The sequence below is a fragment of the Muntiacus reevesi genome, chromosome 13, assembly GCF_963930625.1.
Source record: "Muntiacus reevesi chromosome 13, mMunRee1.1, whole genome shotgun sequence".
Taxonomy (NCBI): Eukaryota; Metazoa; Chordata; class Mammalia; order Artiodactyla; family Cervidae; genus Muntiacus; species Muntiacus reevesi.
In genome coordinates this window covers 562,391-577,945 of record NC_089261.1, presented here as the reverse complement: position 1 = coordinate 577,945, position 15,555 = coordinate 562,391, and the positions used below count along the sequence as shown (strand labels likewise).

The 15,555-nt window shown below is 65.9% G+C and overlaps 3 protein-coding genes across 4 annotated transcripts; 2 read left to right on the top strand and 1 right to left on the bottom strand.

Annotated features, from left to right (window-relative positions):
- Positions 1-1,234: 1,234 nt before the first annotated feature.
- On the top strand, positions 1,235-2,546 carry TSSK1B (testis specific serine kinase 1B). The gene has a single exon (XM_065904711.1). The coding sequence runs from the start codon at positions 1,369-1,371 to the stop codon at positions 2,470-2,472; it is 1,104 nt and encodes a 367-aa protein (XP_065760783.1). The 5' UTR covers positions 1,235-1,368; the 3' UTR covers positions 2,473-2,546.
- Positions 2,547-5,946: 3,400 nt separating this feature from the next.
- Positions 5,947-7,020, top strand: TSSK2 (testis specific serine kinase 2). Its single transcript, XM_065904825.1, has one exon. It carries the CDS (start codon positions 5,947-5,949, stop codon positions 7,018-7,020), a length of 1,074 nt encoding a protein of 357 aa, XP_065760897.1.
- A 102-nt stretch (positions 7,021-7,122) lies between these two features.
- Positions 7,123-14,628, bottom strand: ESS2 (ess-2 splicing factor homolog). 2 transcript variants are annotated; one of them, XM_065904086.1, is made up of 10 exons: positions 14,488-14,628; positions 13,387-13,555; positions 13,201-13,302; positions 12,686-12,855; positions 12,478-12,595; positions 12,121-12,254; positions 11,481-11,583; positions 10,703-10,812; positions 8,983-9,098; positions 7,123-8,627 (listed from the first exon to the last, which is right to left on the bottom strand). In XM_065904086.1, the coding sequence occupies exons 1-10, from the start codon at positions 14,620-14,622 to the stop codon at positions 8,348-8,350; spliced, it is 1,437 nt and encodes a 478-aa protein (XP_065760158.1). In that variant the 5' UTR covers positions 14,623-14,628; the 3' UTR covers positions 7,123-8,347. The 2 variants fall into 2 exon arrangements, with proteins under 2 accessions (XP_065760158.1, XP_065760159.1); XM_065904087.1 differs by having other exon boundaries at positions 8,439-8,581.
- Between the last annotated feature and the right edge of the window lie 927 nt (positions 14,629-15,555).

Sequence of the window (15,555 nt, the reverse complement as noted above, 5' to 3'; positions counted from 1 at the left end):
AAGGACGGACCACCAGCCACGCACACGAGGCCCAGCCCGGGGCGTCAGGGTGGGAAGAGGGAGAAGATGGGAGTGGAGAAAATGAGGGCAGAGGCGGCGGTGGGCGGTGCACCCAGACCATCAGCAGCTCGCTCCCCAGGAGCAGTCACCCCAATCCCCTCGGGGTGATCCTCCTGAGCACCCCAGGATCCCAGCCTAGGACATTCAGGGTCATCTGAATGTGCACCCACTCCAGATGCACGGATGTAACCAAAACCGACCCCAAGGCTCTGCCGGGCCTGCCTGCTCCTGCCCTCCCGCGCCACCCCACCCTTCCCTACAGCAAGGCCCAGAGCAGAGAGGACCCACTGCTGGCGGGAAGGGTGGTTCCCATTCAACACCGCCCTGTTTGCCTGTCCTCAGGGGGCATTTCTGGGAGCAGCTGCTGCTCTCAGAGGAGTCCAGGCCCACCTTCTCCCCCACCCCCAGACCTGCCCTGGTAGCCCAGCCAGGGCTACTGCAGGGCAGGCCCCCAGGAGGGGGCTCACAACCAAGGGCAGAGACCCTGTCAGCTGTCCCCAGCAGAGCTGGCCAGAGAAGGTTCAGATGAGAGAGGCATGGGGGAATGAAAAGTCTAGCCAGACCTTCCTGCCCCACCCACCTTTTCAGCCGCCTGCCGGTGCAGACCTTGCAGAGGGTTTCCAGGGCTGCATGGAGCAAGAAGAGGTCAGGGAGGGTTTCCCAGCACCTTCCCTGGGGGAGATCACCTAGGTCACTGCCTTGGTCAAGGTGGCCCTCCCCACCACTGTCGCCGGGTTCCAGAAACAACCGTCCGTTCATCCGAGGGCCCATCACCCACTTGGGGTTCTTGACACGGTTCCATGTGGGGAGATCATCCTCTTGTCAAACCCTCGCAGGCAGTCCTCACTTGAGCATCTCCTATTTGCTGCTGAGACCTAGATGGTTGGGACCGTTGCCCTGGGTTTCCAGGGATGCCCTGGGGTGCAGGAAATCAGCCTATCGCCCACTCCCCCCCCCCCCCGCCCGCCCCCAGCAGTCCTGGCTCAGGTGTGGAGGCTTGGGAGAGCTGATGCAGTCCCCGCGGCCCCCTCCTACCTCGGCCCTCCATCTGCTGCAGGGTTGTGAGTTCGAGTGGCTCAGGCCGGAGACCCATTCCGCAGAGCACTCTTCCTCTATGACTTCACGCACTGAAGTCGCCCGGGAGACAGTGCCGAACGTTCCAGCCCAGAGTCTTGGCCTCTAGGAGGCAGGGACGGGAGGCCCGGGCAGCCCAGAGGACTCTGTCCACAGTGTAGATGAGGACGCGCTGGCCCATGTCCCGCAGGGATGTAGAGGGCAGCCTCAGGGGCACTGGGCGCTCCCGGCACCATGGATGACGCTGCCGTCCTCAAGCGACGAGGCTACATCATGGGGATCAATTTGGGAGAGGGCTCTTACGCCAAAGTCAAATCCGCTTACTCTGAGCGCCTCAAGTTCAACGTGGCGGTCAAGATCATCGACCGCAAGAAAGCCCCCACTGACTTCCTGGAGAAATTCCTTCCCCGGGAAATTGAGATTCTGGCCATGCTAAACCACCGCTCCATCATCAAGACCTACGAGATCTTCGAGACGTCCGATGGCAAGGTCTACATCGTCATGGAGCTCGGGGTCCAGGGCGACCTCCTCGAGTTCATCAAGACCCGGGGGGCCCTGCACGAGGACGATGCTCGCAAGAAGTTCCACCAGCTGTCCTCGGCCATCAAGTACTGCCACGACCTGGACGTCGTCCACCGAGACCTCAAGTGCGAGAACCTCCTCCTCGACAAGGACTTCAACATCAAGCTGTCAGACTTCGGCTTCTCCAAGCGCTGCCTGCGGGACGACAGCGGCCGGCTGACGCTGAGCAAGACCTTCTGCGGGTCGGCGGCGTACGCGGCCCCCGAGGTGCTGCAGGGCATCCCCTACCAGCCCAAGGTGTACGACATCTGGAGCCTGGGCGTCATCCTCTACATCATGGTCTGCGGCTCCATGCCGTACGACGACTCCAACATCAAGAAGATGCTGCGCATCCAGAAGGAGCACCGCGTCAACTTCCCGCGCTCCAAGCACCTGACGGGCGAGTGCAAGGACCTCATCTACCGGATGCTGCAGCCGGACGTCACCCGGCGCCTGCACATCGACGAGATCCTCAGCCACTGCTGGGTGCAGCCCAAGGCCCGGGGCCTGTCCTCTGCAGCCATCAACAAGGAGGGCGAGAGCTCCCGGGCCACCGAGCCCCCGTGGTCCCCCGAGCCCAGCTCCGACAAGAAGTCCGCCACCAAGCTGGAGCCCCAGGAAGACGCGCGGCCCGAACCCCGGGCCGAGCCAAGCCCTGAGGAGGAGGCGGCAATGGTGCAGGTGACCCGGCAGTCAGAGGCCGTGGGTCTGCCCGGCGAGCAGCCCAGCAAGACCGAGGAGGGGGTGCCCCCGCAGCCTTCAGAGACGCACGCCTAGCTCGCCTCTCGTGGCCCGGGCGGCCAGCAGGAAATAAGGCTGAGGTCGGGGCCCCGAGCCCGAGCTCCAGAGAGGCCGCGGGACCAGACAAGAAGGAAGATGGTCCCGGACGCGCCGCTATTTTCGTCAGTTTCTTCCCCTCCCTTTGAACTCAGTAACTCACGTGGCTAAAGAAGCAATAAATCACTATATTACTGCAGCCCCCGAGGTCGTCGTTGTGTGCCCTGCCAGCTTCGGTCACCCAGGGAAGGACCCTGCACCCCCGTGGCCCCCTCCGCGGGTCACGCCGTGCTTCACCTCCCACTGGGGAAAGAGCTCCATGTGTCCAGCCCTGACGATGGCATCGGGCCCTGGACCAGAGAGAGCTGAGTGAGGAAGATGCTGCTGCAAGCGCGGGGCCCACAAGCGCCGAGCTGGGTGGGGAGGTGGAGTGGGGGCTGCAGGCCGGGGCAGGCGTTCTGGGCCCTCAACGGCCCCCGAGGCTGCCTGCCTGTGTGGGGGCCTGCAAAGGCTGGCCTCCCCCCCGGGGTCCCCCCCTCCTCCTGCCCTGGTTCCGGGGTCTCCCCCACACCCAGCCAGCACCCCGTTCCCTGCAGCACCCAGAGCACCCCTGCCTGGCCCGCCCCCGCCTGCATGTCCCCCCATCACTGTGGTCTGCTCCTCTCTGGTCCCAGCTGTCCCTGGGGTGACACTCCCGCTAGCGTGGGTAAGCGGACGCTGGCAAGCAGGGGGCACAGGCCTCCTCTCACACGTGGCCGGGGCGTCCGCGGGGGGAACAGGCCTATGGGCTCACTGCTGGCCGTGGGGGTGCCACCCACCGTGAGGGCCTCACCTGGCCGTGCGCAGCCACCGCCTCCTCTTCCGATCCGCCTGTGCTCTGGACACGCGCGCACCTGTGGGTCTGACACCAAGGGAACGGGGCCTTCAGACAGGCCCCTCCTCCCGCCGCGGCCGGCATCCAGCAAGGGCCCCGCCCCGGCCCCAGCCCCTTCACGGCCACAGCCACGGACCCTGGCCCCACCCCTGTCTCCCCATCACCTCCCGCGGCAGCCGAGGCCCCCCGTCCTGCACCCAGTCCGGGTCCCCTGCCTGCGGGAAGGATTTCCACACCTGGCACCTGAGGTCCTCCTGGGTCTGGTCTCCTGGCTGCCCGGCCACTCGCCGTGGGCCCCAGTCCTGCTGGCGGACAGGCCCCTGAGCCCCTGCCCACCTCTCCAGGCTTCGTCAGGGGCCACAACCTCCACATACGAAGCCTCTGGGAGTTACTGCCTGGGCAGGCAGGCGAGGGCCCAAGATGCAGCAGTCCTGGCGGTGGAGCCACACGCCTGCCCGGTGGCGGAGCAGGATTCCAGGGTGCTTGGGGCCAGCGGGGGTGCAGATGCCCCAGGAAGCTTGTGAACTTCTCCCTGGGTCAGCAGTGGTCAATTGGGGCCTGGGGGCAAGGTTGGGCGTAGGGGCCTTGGGAAGGAGCACCTGCTGTGTGCTTCCCAGGCGAGGGCACCACTCAGAGAGGGCGGGTGGCCACCCCAACCCACCCAGCGTGGATGCAGGCCGCGCTGCGAGGCCCTCCTGAGGTGGCCGGAGGCACCGGCTGCTCCTGCGAGCTGCCCCACTGCCCCAGCTGGGCTCAACCCCACAGCGACCCCCGGGACCCTCAGCGCGGCCTCCGGGCCAGCCGTGCACCTCCCGCCTGGCACGCTCTCGCCACCTGGCCGTTCAGACCCTCAGCAGCACCTCTGTCCCCATCCTCTGCGGGGCCTGACCTCAGCCCTCAGCCTCCCCGAGTCCAGTCCCAGCTCCGATCACTGCACATGCCTGTCACGGCCCAGCTGCAGAGCACTCTCGCCCTGGGTGACGCTGAGCCACCTTGGGCCCCGGGAAGGCAGGGCCCGCTCCTGTCACCTGGGACCTGACGCCAACCCTCAAAGCTCCGAGGGCAGCATCCCTGGGCCTGCGGTCTGGCACTCACAGGCCTGCAGCTGGGAGCACCCTGAAGCCCGTCCAGCTTGACCCTGCCTTGAGGGCCCCGGCAGTCTGACACACACATTCTGGGCAGGGCTCCTGCTGCTCTCCCGAGTCTGCAGGCCTGATATCCCTGGAGAACCAGAGGCCACGGTGTCCTGGGAGAGGTAGGGCGTGAGGAGCAGGAGCCACAGCAAAGGGCACCCCGGACAGAGTCCTGGGGGCAAGGGAGACAGGCCAGGAGGGCGCCTAGCTGGCGCCTCTGAAGTTCCGCTGGTTCCTACTGAAGCCCCCAGAAGAATGCAGGCGTCGGGTACGTCCCTGCCGCTGGCCTCTGGGCCTGGCTGCCCTGCCCGGGGACCTTCCGCGTGGGCCTCCTGCCGGGAGCTCTGTGCGGCCCAGGCGTGTGCACACGCTCCCCTCCCAGCAGCAGGCGAGCCCCGCTGAACCCCCACACGGGGCTTCTGGGTCACACCCACCCAGACACAGGACGCCCCCTCCCCGAGCACCCATCCTGGGCAGCGAGGACAACAGGACCATGGGGCTCGCCAAGTACCTGAGCTTACGGGGGTGGCGGTTCCCGAGGCGGGAACAAAGCAGGTTGACACTGCTTCCAGGTGCAGAGGCGGTCTACGATGCAAAGGCGATGTGCCTGCCCAGGCTCCCAGGGCTCACAAAGGCCCAAGTGACCTAATTCAGGACGCTCTCCCCAGCCCCAGCCCCGGGCCCCACCCATTGTGTGCCCTCCCCACAGGCCGGCGCCCGCCAGCCGCCCCTTGCCCGGTCACAGGCTCTGGCCGCCCTTCGCTACGGCTCTCGCAGGACCTGTCTTAAAGCCGGGCTTGGATCCCGGCAGCTCCTGCAGCCTGCACCCCCCAGCCCTCTACTCCACGTCCCCCGACCCCGACCCCGGGACCCACCCGTTCTCACAACGTCCACCTCCCCCAGGCCCTCCCCTGCCTGGACCTCAACTCTTACCTTCCCTCGGAACGCCAGCCCACCAGGGCTCCACGCCACCAGGCTGGGGACTCAAGAGTCCAGCCGCCCCCGCCCCCCTCCCATCAGGGCGGCCCCTCCCAGGCCCAGCCCACCTCAAGGCGGCCCCTCCCAGGCCCGGCCCACCTCAAGGGACAGGATCTGCTGCAGGGTCAGTCCCCACACCGAGGGGTAAGAGGCAGGGGGCCGGCACGCTGGCTGGACCTGGGCGGCCCTGGGCGGCACAGCAAGATCACCACAGTCTTGGGTGCCAGCTGCTGGCAGGCCGCGGGGCGCCATCAGCCCAGTCAGCCTTCCAGGGCTCCAGGGCCTGTCCTCCCCCAGTTCCCACCCCGGGCAGCCTGGCTTTATGACTTCACAGGCTGAAGTCACGCGGGGACAATGCTGGGCGTTCCACACCTCCACGTGCAGGCCCAGCCTGGCCAGACAGCTCCCGCAGTGCTAACAGGGACGATGCCCGCTGGCCCGCGAGGCGAGGGGATGTAGAGGGCGGTGGCGCAGGCCGCTCCGGGCACCATGGACGATGCCGCGGTCCTGAGGAAGAAGGGCTACGTCGTGGGCATCAACCTGGGCAAGGGCTCCTACGCCAAAGTCAAGTCCGCCTACTCTGAGCGCCTCAAGTTCAACGTGGCGGTCAAGATCATCGACCGCAAGAAGACGCCCACTGACTTTGTGGAGAGATTCCTGCCCCGGGAGATGGACATCCTGGCAACCGTCAACCACCGCTCCATCATCAAGACCTACGAGATCTTCGAGACGTCCGACGGCCGCATCTACATCGTCATGGAGCTCGGGGTCCAGGGCGACCTCCTCGAGTTCATCAAGTGCCGGGGGGCCCTGCAGGAAGACGATGCTCGCAAGATGTTCCGGCAGCTGTCCTCGGCCGTCAAGTACTGCCACGACCTGGACGTCGTCCACCGAGACCTCAAGTGCGAGAACCTCCTCCTCGACAAGGACTTCAACATCAAGCTGTCCGACTTCGGCTTCTCCAAGCGCTGCCTGCGGGACGGCAGCGGCCGGCTGACGCTGAGCAAGACCTTCTGCGGGTCGGCGGCGTACGCGGCCCCCGAGGTGCTGCAGGGCATCCCCTACCAGCCCAAGGTGTACGACATCTGGAGCCTGGGCGTCATCCTCTACATCATGGTCTGCGGCTCCATGCCGTACGACGACTCCGACATCAAGAAGATGCTGCGCATCCAGAAGGAGCACCGCGTGGACTTCCCGCGCTCCAAGCACCTGACGGGCGAGTGCAAGGACCTCATCTACCGGATGCTGCAGCCGGACGTCACCCGGCGCCTGCACATCGACGAGATCCTCAGCCACGCGTGGCTGCAGCCCCCCAAGCCCAAGGCCATGGCCTCCGCCTCCTTCAAGCGGGAGGGCGAGGGCAAGTACCGGGCTGACTGCAAGCTGGACCCCCGGCCCGGCCCGCGGCCCGAACACCGGCCTGAGCACAAATTGGGGGCCAAGACCCAGCACCGGCTGCTCGTGGTGCCTGAGACCGAGGACCGGGTGGAGGAGCGGCTGGCCGAAACCTCCAGGGCCAAGGACCACGTCTCCGGAGCTGAGGTGGGGAAGGCGAGCACCTAGAGGTGTGGAGGGCCCGGGGGGCGCGGCTCCATGAACTCCCCGTGGGCTAAGTAGGCGGTAGGAGCTGAAGAAGCCACAGGTGCAAGAACAAGTAAAGTCCGTCAATTAAACCGCTATTTTGATTACGTTCTATTAGCTTTTTTCCACTTAGTAGCAGAGCCCTTAAACCCTGACCAGCAAATAAACCACAGTGTACAGCAGAGAGGCGCGCGGAGTATATTTCTCTGGGACTCAGCACCTACTCCCTGCGGCCCGGGGGCTCCGGGGCGCCGGCCTCGTGTGCACAGAGTCCACGGCCTCCCACCAGGCCCCCGCTGCCCCCCCACCTGCCCGCGCCCTTCAGGCAGCCCATCCTCAACTCCCGCTCACCCTTTGGCCCTTTAGAACTTCTGGCGGGGTCCCCCTGCCCCCTCCAGGCACAGCCTTGCCTGGAGGGCGCCCTCTGCATCTCACTCGCGGCCCCCCAGACCTCCGACCCCACTTCCTGGGGCTCCCTCAGGCCCACACCCACCCTTCCCCACTGGGACAAAGAATCAAAAGCAGCCCTTTCCTGACCCCATGGCGCCAGCCCCGCCCCCGTGGTGCCCAGGCAGGGCTCTGCCCAGGAACTTGCAGGAGCTCCGTGTGGAGTGCAGACCAGTCGGACCCCAGGCAGCCTCCAGGGAGCCTGAGGACGGCCAGCTGGGGCGTGCCTGCTCCAAGTACGAGAGGCTTGTCTAAGCAGACCCCACACTCACGACCTGACCCCACCTGAGGCTTAAAGAGCCCGCTGGGACTCCCTGGGGAGCTGGCCCCGAGCAGAGGAGCAAGGGGGTGGGGTCAGCCCTGCCCTGGCTGGAAGTCAGACGTTCAGGAGGGATGGCTGAGGCCACTGGGAAGGGCCTCCCATGGGGAGCAGCCGCGTATGCAGCAGGTCAGGCCTGGTTGGGGAGCCTGTGGACTTGCGGGCACAATGGCTGAGAGCTCTGTCCCCCGAGAGGAACAGAAGTGGGGGGCACGGGGGAATGGGGGGCCAACTCAGGGGAGAATGCAGGCCCCCCGCCTCGGCGGTGCCACTAGAAGCCACGCAGGAAAGGCTGGACACCCTGGCCCCTGAGGTCACCGGCCAGTGGCCCTGGGCAGGTGACGCAGGTATGAGGGTGGCCTTGGGGCAGAGAGGCAGCCCTCGTCAAGCCGGAGGCTCTCTTTAGTAACAAGTAAATAGAACGGGCGGGTTCCTACAGAACCCCGGGTATCAGCCGGGTGGGCCTGGGGACTTAGAAAGCTGGAGTCCCGTGCTGGGTGGAGAGCCACCCCGCAGGCTCCATGGAACACCTAGGGCCCAGCCCTAGAAGAAGTCTGAGGCCTTGCGCCGGGTGGGGAGCTGCAGCAAGTTGTCCGTGATGCAGGCCGGGTCCTGGTTGAGCGGGGTGCGTGTCGCCGAGCCGGGGGCCGGGGTGCTCGTCGGGGTCTGGGGCCCACTGGCTGGGGTCTTGAGGTGGCTGGCGCGGGCGGGGGATGGGGTGTAGCTGGCCCGCAGGGCTCGATCCGTGTACTTGCTGGCCGTCCTGCTCACCAGGCGCTGCAGGGCCGGAGACATGGCGGGACTCAGGCCCTTGGGGGTGAGGCTGCAATGGGGAAGGCGTGGCGAGAGGCAGGGTCAGGCCTGCCCAGCAGCAGGGCCTTCATTCCCCAGGAAGATGCCTGGGGGACACGTGCTTGTTCCCGGCTGGGATCCTGAACGGCAGCGCCCTGGGCCGTGGGGCTGGAGGGGATCCCGACCCTCTCCAAGGGGGGCGACGACCCTGACTCCACGGGCGGATGGGAGCTTACGGGGACGAGGCTTAAAGGTGCCCCCTAGAAACGCATGAGAACGGGGGCTAGGGACGTGCGAGGGGCACTGCAGACACGGGGAGACGGCCCGGCCCAGAGCCGCAGCCACGGGCCCAGACCCCGGTGCCGAGCGCGAGGCCCGCCCCTCACCTGGCCAGGTTCTCCGTCACCCTCCGCAGGGCCTCCTGCTTCTTGGCCCGGTTCTTGGCGGCGGCCTCATTGGCCATCTTCAGGCCCAGCCGCTCCCTGCGGCCCGGCTCCAGGATCTAGAGGACGGCAGGCGGGCTCGTCGCGGGTCGTCAGCCTCCTGACCCCCACCCTGAGCGGCCCGCCCCCTGCGCCGGGTTCTTGTGAAGCTGGCACCACCCAGCCAGGCACTGGGACCACCGTCTGGGAAAGGCCCTGTTCAGCCTGCTTCCCGCTGGCTACCAGGTGCGATGGCTTCTGTGTTTCTTTAAAGAGCTTCCAGACACGCGTCCTGGCCCATCTCCTCACCGGCTTTGTGCTCCCTCCTGCTCACACTGCGTGCTGGCTGTGTTACCACATCACACAGACACCCTCTCGCTGTCTAGCCATCAGCTTGCAGTCAGACCCTGGAGGCGCCCACCGCGCTGAGAGGCGCCCAGGGCCCAGCGCCCACTCCCTTCCCGGCTTCTCCCTCTGCGGCCGCGTGGACACCCGTTCCTGCCTCCCTGGCGCGTGGGCCTGAGGCTCACGCTCGCTGTCTTAACGCTCAGCGTTCCCGTCTCCCTTGAACCTGTCCTGCCGTGCACCAAGGAACCGGCTGTTCCTGTCTCCACACGCCCGCGAGAAGAGGGCTCTGCCGCCCCCTTGCCCTGGTCCTGACCCGCCGGCCACGGCGGCGGGCTTTAATGCCTCCGGTGCACATAGCAGTCCCCAGGTTTTTCCCAACTGTTCTGGCATCCCAGGCTGAGGGCCCCGCGGGCAATCTGGGTTCTGGAGGGATCCCCGCTGTAGGGGGGAGCGCCCACCCCTCAGCCCCTGCTGCAGCTCTCTGCTCCCGGAGCTGCTGCTGTAACGGCTGTCGCTACGGTGACTGACGCTGTATCTCCACACCTCACCGGGTACTGCCATCCCCTGAGAGGACCCCGCCTTGCTCCACAGACAATGTGGACTCCAGACCCTGCACTGGTTCTTTAGGTTCTCAAAGCAGGTGAAGTGATCCTGGACCCTTCGGTCTCGGGGCGCTCTCCCCAACCCGCGCTCCACAGTACGCCCGAGGCTCCGGGCGCCTCCCTCACAAGCCATGCCCAGTGCTGGCTTTCCCCACAAATCCCGCGGACCTGCCTTCCCAGAGCCACTGAGGCCCTACCAGCCGCTCGCTCGCACCTTCCTGGGCCTCCCCGTCCCCACACACCACCTGCCACCCAAATCCCCTGCCCGCCTGGCCCACAAAGGGCCTCCCTTGTAGGGGCCTGGCATTGGGAACCCCCACACTGACTGCTCCTGGGACCCTGGCCGGGGCTACCCAGTCTGGATCCCCCATAACCAGAGAGAGGCCTCCCTCTGCAAGGACTCAGCTGTCCCGAGGGCACAGTTGCGTCTGACGGATGCTGGGGTTTCGGGGTTCCTCCTGGCTGCAGGCTGCAGCATGCAGGGGAGCTCCTGGCGCAAGACCCCCGTCTCTGAACAGCCCCGTCCTCCGGACCTGCAGGCTCACAGGGGCCACCCCACTCCCGTCTCCCCGCCAGGCCCAAGCCCCGTCCACACCGGTCCTCAGCGGAGGCCCAGACCTCACAAGGAGCCATGGTGCCTGCCCCAGCATCAGCCCCGTCCGCTGTGCACAGCCATGGGAGTGCGGCAGATCCCCGTACACCCATGCGGCCCCCCACCCACCACGCCGACCCACCTTGAAGGCTGGCCCCGGCGTCCTGTCCACGTAGGGCGTGTCCGACCCTTCCACTCTCAAGGGCGTGTTCTCGACCTCCCCCCAGGTCATCAGCGGGGACTCATTCACACCTGCATAGGGACCACCCATAGCCACCTCAGCCAGGGGCCACCAACTCGGGCCACTGGCCCCTCCTTCCCAGGGCGGTGCCCCGCTGTGTCTTCCTGTGCGAGGGTCCCGGTGGCCGGCCCAGGGGAGGGGCCTCCAGAGGAGCCGGGCTGGGCAACTGGACCCTCAGGCTACCACAGGGCGGGGGAGACCCAGAGGACACCCACGGAGATCTGGAGTCTTCCAGGTGAAGCCCCACCCCGAGTCTGGTCAAACTGCAGAGCCTTCCCAGGCCCGGAGGCCAGCACATGCCCAGGAGGCCGCCCCGAACCTCGTGAGCTCACTTAGGTATGTCAGCACCGCACACCTGCTGGCCTGAGACCCACGACCTGGAAACGTCACCCCAGGACTGACAGGGACCCCCGGCGGGAGCACGAGTGGGCAGCCTGAGAGGCGTACATGGCCCCAGGATCCCTCAGGCCCGGCCTGCCCACCTGCAGGGCCCTCATGCAGCCCCTGGGGGCCCAGGTGCACCCCACTTCCTGCAGATTAAGCCTGGTTTCCACACACGCATCCACACAGGACGGCGCCAGGCGTCTGAGGTCAGGCCCATCTGAGAGGCCGGTGCTGCGCAGATGCGACCCTGGACCCCAGGGTGTGGGCGTAGTCCCACAGAGGGCACGTCTCTCACCAGGAGCAGGAGAAGGCGTGGCGACGAATCCAAAGCCGCCGACTCGGGGGGACTCGTGGGGGATGAGCTCCTTGCCGTCGGGGCCCACCTTGCCCTGTTTGTGCTGAAGCCAGAGGGGAGGTGGGGTCAGGGCCAGGCTGCGGCGCAGACACTGCTCAAGGCCAGGGCAAGCTAGGGGGACCCCAGCACTGCCAAGGCCTGCCGGAGCAGCGGCCAAGGGAGGCGCCCTGGCCGTCGACAAGGGCCGCTCCTGACACCTGCTAGCTTTGGGGGCCCCTGACTTCAGGCCCGGGGTGGGGGGTGGGGCAAGGCATCTGTGAAAACCTCCAAAACAGTGCCCCCCGCTCCGGCCTCCCTTCCAACCCCCCCATCAGTGGAGTCACTGCCCTGCACGACTCCCGGGGTCAGCTCTGTGGTCTGCCACCCCGAGCCTGGGCCAGCCCGCAAGTCCGGCTGCACGCTGCCTCCCTTCTCTCTTACCCCTGCCCCACAGGCTAGCACACACCTGACCCACCTGTCTGACCAAAACAGGACCTGACCTCAAACCCCCGAACGGAGAACAGACCCAGCCTCGACTGTGCCGCCAAGCCCTGCCAAGCCCAAGGACGCCTGAGCAGAGAGCTACTGGCCCAGCCCTCACCTGTGCGTTGAGGGCGGCCGCCTGCTGCAGCTGCGACCTGCTGAGGGCCTGGCTGAAGGGGTCCCTGAGGAAGCGCGTGTTCTTATGCACCACCTGCCGTGGCTTCTTGAACAGCTGCTCTTCATCGGGGACGCCTGGCAGAGGGAATAAAGCCCGTGGCATCAGGGGGGCAGGCCCGAGGGAGATGAGCTGGTCCCCACGGAGCACAGCCTGGGCGCCACGCCTGTGCTGACTCCGCTATAGATCCCACCCCCCACCCCACCCCCGCTGGCTGCCATGAGAATCTGGACCCCTGAAGGCCCAGGGGGTAACACACCCTGGAGACCAGTCCACCCGCAGGCCCTGCCCTACGCTCACCCTCTGGGTAGTACATGAGGGAGTTCTTGGCCTTGTACTTCCAGGTCTCCACTCCAGCCTGGCCGCTCGCAACCGCCTGGTGCTCGGCCGCCGGGAGCGCGAGACTGTCCTTCTGCCTCTGTGCCGTGGGGAGCAAGGGTCAGGGAGGCCCCGGGCCCTGGCCCAGGAGGCCCGCCCTGAGGGGGCACCATTACCCCGCCCCAGGCACCTTCTCAAACTCCTCCTCGGCCTGGTAGAGCCACGCGTGGCGCACCCGGCCCCTCTCCTTGGCCACCTCCATGATCTCCCGGAAGGAGGCGTTGTCCTCGCTGGTGTAACGGCTCAGGAAAACGTCGAGGCTGGGCAGTGGCTCTGCCGCCTCCTCCTCCGCGGCCTCTCCTGTCCAGGGCGCCACGGCGTGAACACCACTGTGCATCCGCTCAGCCCCGGGCACCCTCTGCCTGGCCGTGGGCCTGTCTGTGAGACCCCACACCGCCAGACAACACCCAGGGGTGGGATCAACACCCCCAAGCCGCCCAACCCCCTATCCACTGAACGCCGGTGAAGTGTGGGCTCTGACTCGGGCCCAGACGAGGTGTCGGGTGTTAAGATTCACAACATTACAGTGGGTCCCCTGCGGCACAGTGAGCGGCCGGGAGACCAGACGCAAGATTCCCAGGGCACAGGCATCTGGAACACCCCAGGTAAGCCCGACAGCTCGAGGGCAGCGGGATGCTCACTCACCGTCACCGTCCTCCAGGCCACGGCCCCGGGCCCTGGCCTTGCTGCCCACCACGCTGGGGCCCGTGTGTAGCTCAGGGGTTTCAAACGTGGCTGGCGTGACATCTGGGGGACAGGAGGGGTGGGTCAGGGGGCCTGAAGCATCGGTTCAGCGAGCAGCCATGCCCAGCCCCTCGGGACTACTCTCACAGGGTGGTGGGGGCTCTCGGGACATCTTGCCCAGGGCGGAGCCGAACTTGATGGCGATCTGGCGCATCCGCTCCAGGTCTCCATTCTCCTCGGCCTCCAGGTACTCCTTTTGTGCCTGCAGCTTCTCCACGTCAGGAAAGAAGTCCCTCTGGATGACTGTCTGGAGACCCTGAAGGACAGGTCAGATCACAAGTCAGAGCCTCTGTCTGCCTCCCCTGGCTGCTTACCCCACAGAGTGTGTGCTGAGACCCCAACCTCCATTCAGCCCAAAGATCCCCAGAGCTTGAGAACACTTCCTTTTTTCCTTTTTTTTTTTTTCTTTTGGCCCTGCTGTGCGCTTGTACCACATGGGATCTTGGTTCCCAACCAGGGATTGAACCCGGACCTGCGGCAGTGAGGCCATGGAGTCCTGACCAGAGCACCTTCAAAGCTTTCTCTCTCTCTGCCTGAGTTTCACCCTCCTTTGCCGCCTTCACCTCCACATCAGCTGAACCAAACCGGCTGTTGCCACCTTCACCCCGCCCACGGCCTCCTATTTCCAATCTGACCCTTTCACCCCACCACCAGCACGGGTGGAGATTCCCAGCTTCACACCTCCAGCCGGACTCGCCGCTGAGCTGCGCGTCTGCCCGCCCAGCTGTCCACTAAGACCACCGCCTGCCCACCCCACTTGTCTCCCAAACCTGAGTGACTTCCTCGCTCCTCCTGCGTGGCTGCGGTGGGGCGGTGTCAGGAGACGAACCCGCTCATCGATGCGGCCACCCTGGGAGCCGGCTTGCGGGGCCCCCAGTCCTAGCTCCCACCACCACCGCTGCCCGAGAAGGCCTCTCCGCCGCTGTCCAGACCCCAGCTGACTCCCTGACAGATCCCTCTTTCCGGCTCCTCACCGCGTGCACACACCCACCCCCGCGGCCCCCCTACAGGGCGGACAGCTCGCCCCACACTCCAACGGCTTGGCCCCCCGCCTGTCCACACGCCGGGGGCGAGGACTCAGGCTGCCCCACCGCCTCAGGGGGGAGCGCGGAGCGTCGGGAGCCGGCGGGGAGCGCGGGGCGAGGAGCGCGGGGCCCGGAAGTCGCGGGCGTCCGCGCCGAACGCTACCTCAATGTACTCCTCTTCGTCCAGGACCCGCTGCCGGCCTGTCGCAGCCCCAGCCTCGCCGGCTGCGCGCTTCCTCCGAGGCCCGGACGCCACGGGAACCACCTGGGCGCGAGCTGGCTCGCCCGGCGACGCCATCGCTATCCCAGCAGCGCCCGGGCGGCGCAGGCGCGGCGGGACGGGGGCGGGGCGCGCCAGGTGCGCAGGCGCCTGAAACAGCCGCCCAATGGGAGAGCCGCGTTCGCCGACGTACTGACGTCACCGCGAGCCCTGCGCCTCATGGGAGCTGTGGTCTTCGTCCCGCCCCGCTCTGGTCACGGCTCCCTTGGGCTGTGGACGCCAGAGGGCGCTGTGGTACGGGCTAGGCGCTAACCCCGAAAAACTTCAGTTTTGCGGAATCCGAAGGACTTGAAATTCTAGTTTCTCGCAAAAATCACTATATGGGCTTCCCTGGTGGCTCAGCTGGTAAAGTGTTTGCCTGCAATGCGGGAGAGCCGGGTTCTATCCCTGGATCGGGAAGATGCCCTGGAGAAGGGAATGGCAATCCACTCCAGCATTCTTGCCTGGAGAATTCCATGGACAGAGGAGCCTGGTGGGCTACAGTCCATGGGGTCGCAAACAGTTGGACATGACTGCGCGACTTCACCCTACCCTAATCACTGTATACACTTCTATGCTATTAACAAAGACACACGCTTCAGAAATGTTGGCTATATTTGGCTTCAAATTTTTTATTCAAAGTTTAGGCAAGAAAAGATATGTCTGGTCCCTAAGTGCCCGAGCTGGCTTCCCAGAAAGCTGATCCTTAATGAAATGGACAAGAAAATTGTCTGAGCATTTTCCAGGAACGATCATTTCTTTCCGAAAGGAGGTTGTACATTATGTCAAGCAAGTTCTGCCCCAGAAGGATTCAGTATAGTTCAGCAGGAAATCCACCATATGGTTCCTGCCCTTGTTGGAGCTGAGCATGAGATGCAAAAGACCACCCCACAAACAAACAGCGGGCAGGTGTGAGGAAAACGAATCCCACCCAGGGGGCATCTTACCCAGGGGGCATCTTACCCACGGGGC

Excerpts from the sequence above, each read along its gene's own strand:
- TSSK1B (XM_065904711.1), top strand. The coding sequence starts at position 1,369 with ATGGATGACGCTGCCGTCCTCAAGCGACGAGGCTACATCATGGGGATC.
- TSSK2 (XM_065904825.1), top strand. The coding sequence starts at position 5,947 with ATGGACGATGCCGCGGTCCTGAGGAAGAAGGGCTACGTCGTGGGCATC.
- ESS2 (XM_065904086.1), bottom strand. The coding sequence starts at position 14,622 with ATGGCGTCGCCGGGCGAGCCAGCTCGCGCCCAGGTGGTTCCCGTGGCG. Across the intron at positions 13,556-14,487 it reads ACGAAGAGGAGTACATTGAG|GGTCTCCAGACAGTCATCCA; the intron begins GTAGCGTTCGGC and ends CCTGTCCTTCAG. Across the intron at positions 12,255-12,477 it reads CCTCATGTACTACCCAGAGG|GCGTCCCCGATGAAGAGCAG; the intron begins GTGAGCGTAGGG and ends TCCCTCTGCCAG.